Below are 14,691 nucleotides of genomic sequence, written 5' to 3'. Positions count from 1 at the left end.
GTCCAGTCAAAGGCTGGGCGGTGGCCGTGGGCTCTGCACCTGCATCCTGTGCCCCACCCCCACCTCAGGGATCTCCCAAGGCATGCCCAGCTGGCCGGGCCTCCCCGTTTTCTCTGGCCCCTCTGTCCCTGGGTGGGTCTGAAGACTTGTGAGATGACTTCATTGTGTGGGGGGTGGGAGAGGCTGGTCAGGCTGTCTACATCTCCAGCCCCAAGTCCTGCCTGGAGACTCTGGAGGCCACGGCACAGGTCGGTGGTCTTGTGATTCTGCAGTGATTCAAATTTGCCTCTTTTTTCTTTCTCTCCAGGTACTTTTAGGTTGAAATATGCCCCTCCAGCAGAAAGTCTGGACTCCACAGACTGATATTTTTCTCTGGCAACAGAACATTATTAAGCCATGGAGACATAAGAAAAGTTAAATACAAAACTGAGACGTCTAGTTGCTGTTGAGCTTAATATTTTTAATCCAAAGGTGCTTTACTTTACTAGACTGGATAGAAAATCTAGTGTAGAAGTGCATCAAACCCAATTTTATTGCCAAAACCCTAGATTGGAGCTTGATGTCAGGACTTGCCTCGGGGCACCTCCGTGCCCGTGTCGGTGACTTGTCCACCTCCACCCTGGCTGCAGTGCAGAGACCTCCTGTCTCCCAAAGAACATCACATCGCTGGTCCTTCTAGGCTCACACAGTTCCAGGGCAGCTACGCGCGACCTGATCAGACTGCAGGTCCAGGTCCTCCAGTGGGTCCCCCAGATGGACTCAACACCCCTGGGTTAGGGAAAATGTCAACTTTGTTTTGCTTTACTTTTTTCCTAAAGTGATAGGCACTAATCTCTGGGATTTCTAAGGATTGCACTACAGAAGAATGTACCTGAGGTAGCCCTCTGCAGACTCCTGAGTCCCGTCAGGGCAGACCTGGCTGCGGTGGAGTTGGCACAGCGGGTACGTGCCAAGCATGCAGCCAGGTCTTAGTACGTCCTTCCTCCTGCAGACAGATGTAAACGATGCTAGTGAGTGGAAACTGTTCATTCTCAGCTCCATTTCTAAGGGTCCAGGAGTCGTTGCTGAGGCTCGAGACTGGCCCTCCCCACCGCACCCAGGCGGCTCCGAACTGCTCTCCACAGAGACAGCAGCAGAGCAGCTCGGCTCTGTGGGCTGCGTTCCCAACTCCACTTGCTGGTCGTCACCATCTCACATGTGCTCCAAGGACCCGGCCCCAGGGCTTCCTGCTGATGTGTGCACACTCAGTGGGGCCTTTCAACAGCAGTCCAGGCCTGTGGCTCGTGAGCAGAAGATCTGACCTCTCCTGTCACTTTTTTTTTTTTTTTTTAAAGGCTGTGTATTGATAGCTAATTCCGTTAAAAATTGCCTGGAAAACTTCAGTATAAGGCAAAGAGACAGAGAGAGCACAGACCAGACGCAGCCTGGGACTGGGAGAAGTCCTGTTTTAAGTAGGAAATAGCGCCCCTTGCTATAGATGTCCACATCTCAGCCCTTTGGAATGGAAGCATCTGGGGACTTAGCCCTCGAGGATAAAGGGAATCTTCTGCTCATGTGACATTATTTAACCTTCAATAGTAACATTGGTCGGCAGAGTCTTGCCAGGGATCTTCCAGTTGAATATTGAGAAGAAAAATCACAATATTCAGACCATTCTGTATTAAAATGGGACAATCAGCTTCATACAAAATTAGTATAAATCAAAAGAATGCCCTGGAATGTAAGGCATTTGAGTATGAGGCTTCAAATTTTAGATTAGTTTCCTGGCTTTGTGGAAACTAAAGCAGAAAGTTGTTACATTTTTTATGAAAGGCTTTTAGTAGAGTTTTGTAGTATTATTTTAGTAGAGTTTTATTTCTATGCAATGCAGAATTGACAGACCTCTGTATTCTTCTCTATTCATGGTACACAGTATTACATACAGTTCTGGAAGTAACGGTGATGCCTCTTATGACAGCTGTTAGGGAAGGCTTCACAGATCTCTTAACCCAACACTACAAAACATCAAATATCAAGAGCTGACACAACTTTGCCTTAAAGAGCACCAGACTGGAGTTGGTCCTGTTGTGTTCAAGAAGACTAGAGTGTTCATCGATGTTTACGATTTTAATACTTCTGAAGGCCGTCACAGTGGCCTGGATATGTGCTGAAAGCCAAACTTTTAAATTTTTTGGTTTTTTAAACAAAGAAATATTTTAAATAAATCCTATTTCAACATAGTGAAATTGTTGAAAACTGTCTCATAGCAAAAGAAGAAAACCTTATTTAAGTCTTTGTTTTAGTGTCAGTATAGTGGAATGAAAGTGTCGTTGTTACCCTTAGGACTGTTTTGATAAATATTAGAGGTTAACCCCAATGTAACAAAAACTTAGAATAGAAGCTTCCGTCTGAAGTGTGACACTCAGTGTGCGGTGCGTCAGTCCAGACCTTGCCATGGCTGGGTCCCTGCCTCGGAGCACCCCGGTTGTCTTTGAAGGTGAGTGTGTGGTGTGAGGTCGTCAGGAGGCTGCGCAGTCAGGAACCAGGAGACCCAGCGTGAGAGCAGCGCGCAGAGGGAATCCCGCCCACCCACAAGCCTGTGCCAGGGGCAGCCGTGTTTGGACACGAGGACCTTGGCTAGCAGTTACCGCTGATGAATCTTTCTCCAAAGCAACCAAAGTCAGTAAGCCCGAAGAGCACCTTGCACTTCACCGGAGTACTCCACCATCGGTCGAAACCACAGCATCCTGGCCCTCTGGAGCCACCCAGAACTGGGTGGGCGAGCGTGGCGCTGTGCTCTTCGGAGCCCGCCACGTGTTCAAGCTTCTATCCCTGTGTTTTAGCTCCAGGAATGGAGACAGTGGAATGTACAGATCCAAGTAGAACAGTGCCAGGATAGAACTGTTTAACCTTTCTGTTTTTTTTTAAGCAAAATACTCGATTTTTCTACCTTATTTTTTAATTTTTATTTCACAGTAATATGGAAAATTGGAAAGTGTTTAATGTTAAACTCCTAATTGCTGAAGAGCACTGAGGAAATGGGAGCTAGCACTTACAATAATTAAGACAGAGCATTCTCTTGAGCGCACAAGTGACTGGGTGTTAACAGGCCAGCATCACCCGCGTCTCCCGAGGGAGTGGGCTTGTCCACAGCTGCGGTCTTCATTCAGGGTGGAGCATGCCGGCCCTCTCTGCCATCGGGCCCTGGTGGTGCTCCTTGTGGGCACAGGCCGCCGGGCCCTCTCCGCACCCCTCCCGTCCCTCGCTGCTTCCCGGTGTTGTCTGATCTAGTCCACCTCCAGGTAACTGCCGGCCATGAGGGAACCGTCTCCTGCTCAGCCTCGTCCCTAAGGATGCTCCTGTGGAACCTGAGCAGCTGGCTGTGCTTCCCAAAACGCAGGTGACTTCCAAGGAACATGTCAGGTGACACTGAAAGCCATGGGTCGGAGGAGGCTGATGCTGGACAGTCCCAGGCTGAGCGAGGTCTCTGGTCCGCTCTTGCAATACTCCAGAAAACCACCTACTGTGCTGGTGAAAGCCACGAGGCCGGCCACCACCCTGCTCACACGGGTCGGGAACGGTGGCCACACGGGTCATTCCTCCTGTGCGCAGAGATGAGGCGTTGGTGCCGAGACTGAAACCTCCGCAGCTTCTATTGGACATGCTTTCTTTTTAGGAATGAAGGAATATCTCCCATTTTTGAGCCATTCTTTTGTCAATTCTACAAAATTGCATGTAACTTTATAAATATTTTTAAAAGATATAGTTTTGTAAATATTTAATATTCCGCTAATTTGATTTTGAATTGTAAATGTCAAGTATTCTGTTTTTGGGGTTTTTATGTTTTATTATACTTTGTTAAAAAGGAAAAATTGTACATTTTTAGAATGTTTTTATGAGTAAATTTAATGTACTGAAAATAAAAATTAAAAAAAAGTCTCAGCAGTTGTATCGGGTCTCTTACCCTAGAACACAGCACACACATCCTTTCAGACAGCTCAGTCCACCTCAGGGCTCTCCATCTTTTTCCCAGAGTGACAGTGTGGACACTGGGTCTCACTCATGTCCACCCATACTCAAGCGCTGCCCCTGGTTGAAGTCCTGCTGGAGGGGCTGCCTGGGGCCCACTGGCTGTCCATGGAAAGAGCACCTGGGAGGCCCCTCTGGCCGTGGCAGGGGTGAGCAGAACAAGGTACTCTCCCTGCACGGACCTTGACCTGGGGCAGAGTTCTTAAGAATGGTGGCCACTGTTTGTGAGGAGAGCTGCCCACAGCGCTGGGCCAGTCTATGCTGCCTGGTGTTTGTTCCCACAGACACCCCCCCACCGCTGCCTCCTCTTGATGCAAGCCTACCCCAGGTTTTCCAGCGACAGGCCCGCCCCTGACCAGAGGCCGCAGGAGGCGTCCCTCCATCAGCCCTCCCATGCTTCTCGGCGCAAGGTGCTGACTGCAAGGTTCCCAGACAGACCCACGGACCTGAGCGTTGATGACAGTTGCCTTTCTTCACTCGGTGCCTGAAAACGCATCTGCTGACAGACCCCAGAGTAAAGCTTGCCTCTGAGCATGTCTTGGTTTTTTTTAAAGCAGCATTAGAGACATCTGACTGCTCACACAGTAGTCCCGAGAATCCCAGATACAGTGATGGATATGATGGAACAACAGGCTTTGAGAATTCACATCATGTAAAAGTAGACACCTGCAGCAGGGAGTGGGTGGGGTCCCGTGACGAGGAGCCCAGGCAGCGGGCACGCCCTGGGCCTCTCCTCCTCGCTGGTGCAGTTCTTGCTGGGTTACTCCAGGCACAAGGGTGCCTGTGACCTGATAAAGTCTTCTAGTGACACTCCCCAAGAAGGGAAGGGAGACAGCCCCGTGCAGGCAGCCAGAAGAGCGAGGAGCTTGGATCTGGAGGGCTGCTTCCCACTGGACGTGCGAGTAGAGTGGGGGAACCCTAACGGGATTTGACAACTTCTAATTACATTTTAATTACACACTTAACCATGACAAAGGTATCTGTGGCTTTAAGCCAAAAGGCAAAGGATCACCTCTGAGTGCCAGTCCTGTTTGGCCACCACTCTGGTTTCTACTGTGTCCTAAGGGCGGTGGGCATGCTGCGGTCACACTGCTGGTCACTTACAAAGCAAGCACCAGTCAGGTCTCAGAACAGGGACAACCCAAAATAGGAAAAAAAAAAAAAAACATGCCCCTTTACTCTGCAGGCTTTAAGAAACTAGACCTAAGTACAGTTCAAGGCCCATTTCCTACTGAGCAGTGGTGACTTCCTGTGCTGACTAAGCAGAGAGGAGATCAGGGAACTTTCTGGCTCAGGCGGGGGCGTGGACTCTTGGCATGCTGCAGCTGGGACATGGGAACCTTGAGCCTTGTGCATCCGTACTTTCTGCACAGCCCCCTTGGCCCTGTTCTGTGAAAGCCAAGGCATCTGGGGCTGTGCACAGAGTCCCCTTAGGGAGCCTGCTCTAGCTGAGCAGAAACCCTCGTAGGACCTGGAGGGGACGGGGCAACCTGAATGCCCTGCATTTTTCCTACTGGGGAAAGAAGAGCAGAAAAATAACTTGGAGGTCTATTTTATTGGCAACTTAGGATGCAAAGTATTTTATTCTTAAACATCTAAAATTTGAAGACAAGATGCCTAGGTTAAATAATGAGGTTCCCAAAGCTGAGTGTGCTCACTTGGAGCTCCATTTTTCTGCTTGAAATACAAAAACAACCCCCAAAGCTCCCTCCCAGGTGGAACACAAGTGCCCATGGCCTGTGACTGGGTGAGCTCACGAGTCTCAGTTGGCGACATCCCTTTTTCTCCTTGGCAAGGGCGTGGAAAGCTCGACGCAGGGTCCTGGTCTACTCGGCCGACCCGCTCCCGAACGTCTCCTGGGAGGCGTACACCATGTACAGGAAGCCGTCCTCGTCCTTCTCCCTCTCGTACACCTCCGACACGGGCGTGGACACGCTCACCATGCTGTGGCCGTTCACCAAGAGGAAGAAGGCCTGGTTTGCGTTGAGCTGCAGGCGCCTCCTGTTGAAAGAAAGCCACGTGAAGAGGGGACGCCAGCCTTCACGGGGACCTTCACACCACAGAAGCGCAGATGGAAGAGCTCGCAGTTGCTGCGTCTAGCTAAGTAGGACCAGCATCCCCCTCGCAGACCGGCTGGCCCTTCCTGAGCACTCTCCCCACCCTGCAGCGTGAGGAGCAGGCTGGTGGGCACCAGGATGCCACGCTGGGCGCCATCGCCTGCACCCCACCGAAGACGGGATGAGCCATGATCACTGCCGGGCCATCTTTACCACACGGCCAAGGGCAGTTTTCAACTGGCATGCCGTCCACACCGCCCTGAGAAACACGGATGTAAGCCCGTACAGATGACTGTCGACATTTGTTTTAGTCATTTTGCTGAACCCACTTTAGTAACTGTGACATTTTAAAGAAACAACATCTGTACTAGATGTTATGGACGGATCAGAAGGGACCCAAGGTTCTCCACCCAAGAAACAGGGAAGAACTCAGTGGTTTCGTTAGGCTGGCAGAACCCAAAGTGGACACAGCCACTCAAGGAGTATGAGACCCAGAAAGCAGCAGTACCTGATTATCTTGATGAGCTCGCTCATGTTGACGTGGTCGGGCACGAGGAACTTGGTCTTGTCCAGCACAGGCAGCTGCTTCTCACCCTTGTATCTTTCTATTATCACCTAGAGAAGCCAGAGGCGACGTTCCAGCAGCAGGAAAGGCAGATGCTTCCCAGCCGCAGCGGGCACGGGCCTTGCAGGCTCCGCACGGCTCTCCTGAGCGAGCGAGAGCTTCCCAGCTCTGTCTTGGTCTCTGGCAGGATGTGCAGGAGAGGAACCCTAGAGGAACCGGGGCCACCACCAGGTGGGGAAAGCTGCTCTGTTTGAATTGGGAGCCATACAATCAACACCTCGTCAGAAAGAGGCCCTCAGCCTCACATAGGGGCACACGCCTGGCATCCCAAGGACCCAGGAGCAGAGGCAGGAGGATCACAATTTGAGGACAGCCTTAGCACCTTAGCAAGACCCTGACTCAAAAATAAAGGGCTAGAGATGTAGCTCAATGGTAGAGCACCTGGGTTCAATCCTCGGCACCAGAACAAAACACCAAAAGCTACAGAACGTGGCACTACATGGGCAAGGAAACAGCTCCATGTTCGGGACTGATATTAGTTAGTTTCTCACCACACTTCCAAGAGGAAAGTTTTCTTTTTGTTAGTTCTGAGCTGCTACACAATCCCACCACAGATGGGCCTTTGAGCCTTGTCACCATCTGCATTCACCAAGCGCCAAAGACTCTCTCCTTACATGGTGCTTCTACCTGTCACAGCAATGGCAGAGAGACCAGGAGAGACTCTTAACATAAATGCTCATCTGCATGCAGATCCTCAGAGAGGACACATCAGGCTCTGCGCATAAAGAGGCCACTTGGGCTGCTGTCCCCTCTCTTGCCAGGATCCGGAGCATGCACACAGCCCGATGTTCCATCCCCAGCACCACGCAAGAGAAAAAAAAAAATCAGCCTAGTCAGAAAAAACTGACAGGTGACATCCACAAGGAGATAGCAGCGTGCACACGCCACGCACCTGGGTCTACACGGCTGTGGAGGACCCCGAGGCAGTGCACGGCTCTGGGGTCTTGGCTCAGAAGAGATCAGAGAATGAGGTCAGGACTCGGCAGCCTTTGCTAAAGGAGCGCTGCTGGCTGAGGCCAGGCCTGGCTGGCCACCCAGCGAAGACACTTCGACTAAGACCTGCAGGGCCACGTTTTGGCTCTTGTCCTTTTCATTTCTATCTAACTGGGGAGAGATGGGAAAGCATGGGATGAGAGCCTTGGCCAGGTCTGAAGAGTGGCCCAGGAAGCAGTTCACTCGGGGTCAGCCTCTGCTCTCGGGCATCCGCACAGAGGGTCTGAAGCTGCGCTGCCAGAGTTGCTCTGACTGCTCTGTTTTCCAGGCACCACCCGTGACAGCTTGGCTCACACCTGCTCAGGTGTCCCCAGTGTGGAAGTGCAGACAAGAGTTTGTGCCAGGAACTCGGTGCTGCAGTAGGACAGTCGGCCATCAGCGTGCACAGGCTGCAAAAGTCCTGGAGGGCTCCTGGCCAGCTGTCTGCTTCCAGCTGCTAGCAAGTGCCAGTGTGCAGACCCCGGGTGCTCAAAAGCAGAGCAAAGCTTCAAATCCACAAAAGCCTCCTCGATCTAGGAGGGCTCTGCTTGGGGTGACTCCTTACCCCTGAGCATGAGGACAAAGTGCAATGTCCACCCAGCACAGGGAGACACAGTGTGTTGTTCTATACTGCAGTGCTATACACCCTCGGGGCCCAACCCTCAGAGGCACCATCTTGCCCCTCTCAGTTCAGTATGAACTGACCAGTGAGAAAGTCACACGTGAAACTAAGACTACCTAGAAGCTGGCAGTGGAGTGAGCTTCTTTCCAAGTGAGCCACCGGACTGGTGGCAGAGGGTATAGCCAACACTGGGCACCCAGGGACCCAAGTCATGGGACCACGTGCAACATCTGGGCTCCTCTGCCATGTTAAGAGGAGGGCACCAGGACTCCTCCCAGAATCCTAGTAACCAGCCACAAGCCCCTGGGAACTCTGCGTGGAGGCCTGAACTGAGCCTGTCTAGACCAAAGGTGGGCTCTTTTTGAATGGTTTTGCTCTAGACCTCATGCCCAGAAGCCCGTCCAAGGTCCGCCACCAGAGGATGCAGCTAGGAGACACTGCTGAGCAGGCAGCAATTACACCAGAAGCGCCTGAGGGTGCAGGTGGTCTCGCCTTCTGCAGGCAGCCACACTAGGGAGGGGCCCCTGAGGCACCTGCAGGCAGCCGTCTAGGTGAAGCCCAGGGCCCACTTTCCCCAGCAGTCACCTGGCCAAGCCCCCAGTAGAAGACAGGGAGGACGTCTTGGCATAATTAAATAGTTGGCTTGGCTAGGCCACAGGCACTGGCCCACGTCTGTAAGCCCAGTGACTTGGGAGGCTGAAGCAGGAAGACTGCAAGTTCAAAGCCAGCCTCAGCAACTCTCAGCAAGACACTTTTTCTAACTAAAGTACAGAAAAGGCTGGGAATTGGCTAAGTGCCCCTGAGTTCAATCCCCAGTACCAAAAACAAAACAAAAGAAGAAGTTGGCAGGGCGCAACGTAGGCCCCGGTGCATCCTCAGTACCCAACAGGTTGCAGCCCCCCTCCCTCTCTTCTCAAGTAAGTACACTGGGCTTGTGAAGGACCCCTGAAGAGGCCATCAAGTGGGGCATGCGGGCTACTCTCTCCTCTCCCCGGGGACCTACCGGGATCTTGGTGGGATGCTGCTCGCGGATGAGTCGCACGTCTTCTACTCTTTGTTCTGCAGGGAGAGGAAGAGAGCAGGAGGCATGAGCACCGACTGAGCCCAGGGCCACTTAACCACCGCGCCACGTCCCCAGCCCTTTGCTAATAATCAGATACAGGGTCTCGCCGAGTTGCTTAGGACCTCACTGAGTTGCTGAGGCTGGCTTTGATCCTCCTGCCTCAGCCTCCCGAGCTGCTGGGATTACAGGTGAAATCACCACACCCAGCTTAAAATCAATTTGTATTCAGTTATCATGATTCAATTTGGAATAGGAATCCATTATAAACCACAAACTATTCAGAGAGGTTTTCTCTTATCAATTCCAGCTTTTCAGTGATATGGTACCTAAGGGAAAAGAAACTGCGCAAGAAAAAAGGAATATGGAAAGGAAAAGTACTTGAATTATTTGAGTTTTTGACAGTTTTGCTCAGTACCTAAAGGAAATCAAAGCTTAAAGTACAAAGCCTTCTGTTGAATATTTTCCAAGAATCTCGCTTCTCCCTTTCAACATAAACACTTATTTCTACTTTTCAACAACTGTGCCAGGCTCTCTGTGCGACTGGGTTAGGGTCGTGGGAGCTCTTGGCAGACCTGACTCCAGGGCGGGAAGTGGGCAGGGTGCCGCTCAGGGCACAGCAGTGTTGGTGTGTGCTCTATCCCCAGGATGGAGGACAGACATTCCAAAGCAGTGCACAGACACAGGATCAAGATGGCATCACCCGGGGCTGGGGATGTGGCTCAAGCGGTAGCGCGCTCGCCTGGCACGCGTGTGGCCCGGGTTCGATCCTCAGCACCACATACAAACAAAGATGTTGTGTCCTCTGATAACTGAAAAATAAATATTAAAAAAAAAAGTTCTCTCTCTCTTAAAAAAAAAAAAAAAAAAAAAAAAAAAAAGGCATCACCCAAAACCTTCAACCAAACCTTTACAAAATGACCTCAATTTTGAATAGGATCCATTCTCATGGTATTTGCAATTAAATGTTATGAACTTCTTGAGGAAATAGCTCCAGAAAAAAGATGGGTTTGCTCTACCAACACAAATTCATTCCAATACTGCCCATTTCATTTGGGTGTAAAAAAGACTTTAGCATCACCTTTTATGAAATCTATTGAAGTGCAGCACACAGGTTCTGCTTTCCCCTCCCATATTAAATATAAACGTGTTTTCCATGGACAGGGAAGCTTCGAACCCCTGGGTGAGTGTATGCATTCCCGCCGAGCAAGCAGCAAGGCCAAGATGCACTCAGCCATTGTTAAGAGCGGACCCAAGAGAAAGACTACAAAAAAAACCCCACAAAAAACAGTGAGCCTCACAGCTTCCACCCTGAACCACTCCATTTCCCAGTGAGGGCCTCCCCATCTGTCCTCCCCAGGTTGACTCCCGTCCACCCTCCAAGTCGTCAGTGGGGATTGCTCACGACGCAGGGAAACCTCAATTCAATTAATCCCTCTAACACACTGCTCTCAACACACTCTAGGACATATTCACACTTCAAAGCTCACAGTGGTAAACTAAAAGTGGGATCAGGAATATAAATAGTAATAAGTGCTGGAGAGGACGTGGAGAAAAAGGAACACGGAAGCTGTCGGCGGGATTGTCAATCAGTGCCACAACGATAGGAATCCGCACGGAGGCACCTCAGAAGACTAGCCAGGAGCTGCCCGATGGTCCGGCCACCCTACCCCTCCGCATTTACCCTGAAGAATCAAAGCCATCTTACTTCAGTGACCTACCCACACCAGTGTTGGCAGCAGCACAACTCACAATAGCCAAACTGTGGAACCAGCCCAGGTGTCAATCAGTGGACGAATGGATAAAGAAAATGTGGTCTATACACACAATGGAGTTTTGTCAGCCATAAAGAAAAATGGAATTATATCACTTTCAGGAAAATGAATGGATCTAGAGATCACCATGTTAAGTGAAATAAGCCAAACTCAGCAGGCAGGTCAAGGGTCCTAAGCTGTATGCTGAAGCAAGACAGAAAGAAAAAAAAGCTTGTACCAATACCTTACAGCACTTCCCATCCACGTGTACAACTGTAATGCACCAATAAAAAATTTGGAAAAAAACAGAAGTGGAAACATTCAGGCTGAGGGGATTTCTTTAAAAACACCAGAAACAAGTCTATCTGGGTACACACAGAAAGAAATAAAAAGGGTCTTTTCTTAAAAAAGGTTCCAGGACTGGGGATGCAGCTCAATGGGAGAGCCCTCGCCTGGTGTGTGCAAGGCTGTGGGTTCAGTCCCCAGCATCAAAAATAAAAAGAGCCAGGTGTGATGGTGCTAGCCTATAATCCCAGTGACCTGAGGGGACAGGGCAGCAGGATGACAAGTTCCAGACTAGTCTGGACAACTTAGGAGACCCTGTCTCAAAAAGGAAAAAAAGGGCTAGGGTATGGCTCAGTGGGAGAGTGCCCCTGGGTTCAATCCCCAGAACCACAAAATCAAAACAGAAAGCAACTTCCATTAAAGGTGGAAAAGAGGCATAAAGGGACCAGGACTCCCTGGGAGGAAAGCTCTGCACAGCTGGCTGAGGTGGGGGAACATGAAGAACCCACTGGCCTGCAGCTGGAGCCCCCTCCTGTGAGGAGACGTGTGAAGGAAGCCAAGTGTCACCCAGCACATGGACACAGGAGGAATGCCTTCACGCCACACTCTTCCTGGCACTGTAATGACTGTGTATTATCTATCTGCCGACTGGCGGGACAGCCAGGGCCCTGCTCCAGCCACCTCAGTCTTCTACCCATGTCCCCACCACCCCCAGCCTTGCACAGAGAAGACCTTTAATAAGAAGAAAAATGGTTAACAATAAGAACTAAAGGAAAAACAGCAAAGGATGTGAACCACTCCAAGGGCACAAGGAGACCCACCCTCCAGTCCTCAGCAGCCTTGAGGGCAGAGGGCAGAGGGCAGGAGTGTGCCTGTTCTACCCAGAGAGCACTTGCAGCACCTTCTGCTCTCACCATCTCCAGAGTGGCTTCACTGAGCAAGAGGGAAGCATGACGGTCCCCAGACTCTGCATGGCTGAGTGCTGTTCTCAGAGTGCCTCTGACTTTGGCAGGACTCTGGCGGTCCGCCTGTCCACTATTTATTCTGCACCAACAACTCTTCCATGGAGAAACACTTCCACCGGTGCGCCTGAGACCCAAGTTTGCCATCCTCGGTAATCTCGGCTGATTGTGCCTGCAAAGCAGATCTTTCGCCAAATAAACTGGGGCACCAGAGGAAAATGGAGTCAAATCACATTTGAGAAGACTGAATCCAATATTATTTGCTCAATTTTAACTTTTGAAATTTGTGTCTTAAAATCTGCAAGGACACACTGCCGACCTCGCCCTGGCCCACTCGGCACAGCCTCGGACAGCGAAGGCTACCTGCGGGAGCTGAGGGAGCAGCGGCCTTGGTGGCGAGCGCCACCTCCCGGGCCCCACCCGGCGACTAGACTAGAAGGGAGGACGGTTTAGGGCGAGCCCTGATCCGCTCCGCGAGGGAAGCCTCGGGGCAGCGCGGCGTTGGTTCCCTCCACAGGGGCTTCAGCCCGCGGGACGGGGACGGGGAGCATCTCGGGCGGGCTCCACGGCGGGGCCCCCTGGACTCCCGCCTTCCCGGGGCCGCGGCGCAAGGCGGGTCTCCAAATATTGGCACCTTTCTGCAGAGTGACAGAGAGGCCTTAGACGGGCAGGGGACAGGGGTGACCTAGGAGAAAACCCCCGGGACCAGGCAGACTGGAGATCGCGAACTGGCGCGGCCACCATCGGGACGCAGACCGAGCCTCGCACGGTCCCTGCGTCGTTCGTCCTGCCCTTCCAGCTCTTCCTCGCGGCCTGGGAGCGACCCTCCAAGACCCCCGGGGACGGGACGACCCCATCGCGGGGGGAAGCGGGCCTCGGGCGCCAGCGTCGCCGGCCACTGCGCAAGGCGGGAGGGCGCGGGACGGCTGCAGCCCGCGGACCCCGACGGCAGCCAGCACTCAGGACCCCCGCGACTCCCACGACCCCCGGTCCCCGCAATCCCCGCGACACCCGGTCCCCCCAGCCCCTTGCGACCCCCGACCCTCGCGGCCTCCACAGCCCCCGCGACCCCACAGCCTCTGTGGCCCCCGCTCCCCGCGGCGCTGCCCGCCCGGCCCACCGTCCGCGGTCCCCCGGCTCCCACCGAAGGTGCGGCGCTGCTTGAAGGTCTTCTCCGACGGCATGATGCTGGAGGTCCCGGGCTCGGCGGCTGCGGGTCCGACTCTGGCGACGGCGACTTCCCTTGTGTCTCCTCGGCCCGCAGCCGGGTCAGGTGACCCACGCCGCGTCATCGGGGGCGGGGCCGGGCCGGGCCCCTGTGGCCGCCATGACGGGCGTGGCGGAAGTCGCGAGCCGCGCGCAGCTCAGGCTCGGGGTCGACTGCGCGTGCGCATCGCAGGAGGTGGGGCGCGTGCTGTGGCCGGGCAGGTCCCGCGGGAGGTCGCCTCTGGGCTCCTCCGCGCGCCGGTGTCCCCCGGCCACCTGTCGCCACGGCCCACGCTGGCGCAGCCCAACCCAGCCGGTCCAGGCGTCCGCATCAAGTTCCGTCCTGAGGCCCCGCGGCGCCCTCCGCGGGCCGATGTCCGAGCCGGCTGGTCCTCGGTTCACCCCGGGTCCGCGCCTCGGCCCAGCCCCGCCGCGCGCTGGCGCTCCCAGGCCGCTGGCTCGGTGCCCGCCTCCCTCGAGCCCATTGGTGGTGTGTCAAAAAGTAAGCGCGCTGCGCCCTGGAGCGGGCCCGTGGCCGGGCCGTGGCGAGGCCCGGGGACGCGCTCCCGCGCAGACCTGCCCGCGGCTCGGCCCCGGGGCCCGCGGAGGATGGGCCTCCCGGGGCAGCCCTTAGCTGGACGCGGGCGCTCCCCCGACCTCCGCTCGCCCCGAGGAGGCCTGGCCTGGGCAGCCCCTGCTCCGTTGACGGGGGCGGGTTTGGGGGAAGGAACCCGGGCCTCCCTCCCAGGCAGGCGCGCCACCGCCCAGCAACTCCCCGGCCCCTGTTCTCTGCTACCAGGAATCGAGCCGGGGCGCTGAACCGCCCAGCCGCGTCCCCAGCCTTTGCACCGTTTGAGACAGGGTCTCCGTGGTTGCTTAGGGCCTTGCTAAATTGCCGAGGCTGTCCTCCAACCTGCGATCCTCCTGCCTCAGAGTCCCGAGTACCAGGATTATGGTCACGTGCCACCACACGGTTTTTTGGTTTTGTTTTTTTTTAAAGAGTGTATGGTTTTTGTTTTGTTCTTTTGGAACTGAGGACTGAACCCTGCGGTGCTCTATCACTGAGCTACATCCCTAACCCTTTTTATTTTATTTACAGGCAGGATCCTGCTAAATTGTTGAGGCTGGCCTCAAACTTGG

At 53.6% G+C, this 14,691-nt stretch overlaps 2 protein-coding genes across 4 annotated transcripts in view; one reads left to right on the top strand and one right to left on the bottom strand.

The window, feature by feature from the left end:
- Zcchc14 (zinc finger CCHC-type containing 14) overlaps window positions 1-3,921 on the top strand; it is a 59,959-nt gene extending 56,038 nt beyond the window's left edge. For both annotated transcript variants that reach the window (XM_078032791.1, XM_005335482.5), the window contains one exon: window positions 308-3,921. In XM_078032791.1, the coding sequence (XP_077888917.1) occupies window positions 308-363 (56 nt within the window). In that variant the 3' untranslated portion in view covers window positions 364-3,921. The remainder of the gene's footprint in view (window positions 1-307) is intronic.
- Window positions 3,922-5,544: 1,623 nt separating this feature from the next.
- Map1lc3b (microtubule associated protein 1 light chain 3 beta) lies at window positions 5,545-13,647 on the bottom strand. Of its 2 annotated transcripts, none has more exons than XM_078032794.1 (4): window positions 13,490-13,647; window positions 9,288-9,343; window positions 6,574-6,680; window positions 5,545-6,009 (listed from the first exon to the last, which is right to left on the bottom strand). In XM_078032794.1, the coding sequence occupies exons 1-4, from the start codon at window positions 13,635-13,637 to the stop codon at window positions 5,835-5,837; spliced, it is 486 nt and encodes a 161-aa protein (XP_077888920.1). In that variant the 5' UTR covers window positions 13,638-13,647; the 3' UTR covers window positions 5,545-5,834. The 2 variants fall into 2 exon arrangements, with proteins under 2 accessions (XP_077888920.1, XP_077888919.1); XM_078032793.1 differs by having other exon boundaries at window positions 13,466-13,626.
- Between the last annotated feature and the right edge of the window lie 1,044 nt (window positions 13,648-14,691).

Source organism: Ictidomys tridecemlineatus, chromosome 15 (assembly GCF_052094955.1).
Source record: "Ictidomys tridecemlineatus isolate mIctTri1 chromosome 15, mIctTri1.hap1, whole genome shotgun sequence".
In the NCBI taxonomy this organism is placed as follows: domain Eukaryota; kingdom Metazoa; phylum Chordata; class Mammalia; order Rodentia; family Sciuridae; genus Ictidomys; species Ictidomys tridecemlineatus.
The sequence above is the reverse complement of the archived record's forward strand: the minus strand, read 5'-3'. Positions and strand labels throughout refer to the sequence as shown.

Bases quoted from the DNA above. Each gene is read 5' to 3' on its own strand.
- Map1lc3b (XM_078032794.1), bottom strand. From the start codon at position 13,637: ATGACGCGGCGTGGGTCACCTGACCCGGCTGCGGGCCGAGGAGACACA. The intron at 9,344-13,489 runs GTGGGAGCCGGG...CTCTCCCTGCAG, and splicing joins CAAGCAGCGCCGCACCTTCG to AACAAAGAGTAGAAGACGTG. The intron at 6,681-9,287 runs GTAGGTCCCCGG...TGGCTTCTCTAG, and splicing joins AGCATCCCACCAAGATCCCG to GTGATAATAGAAAGATACAA.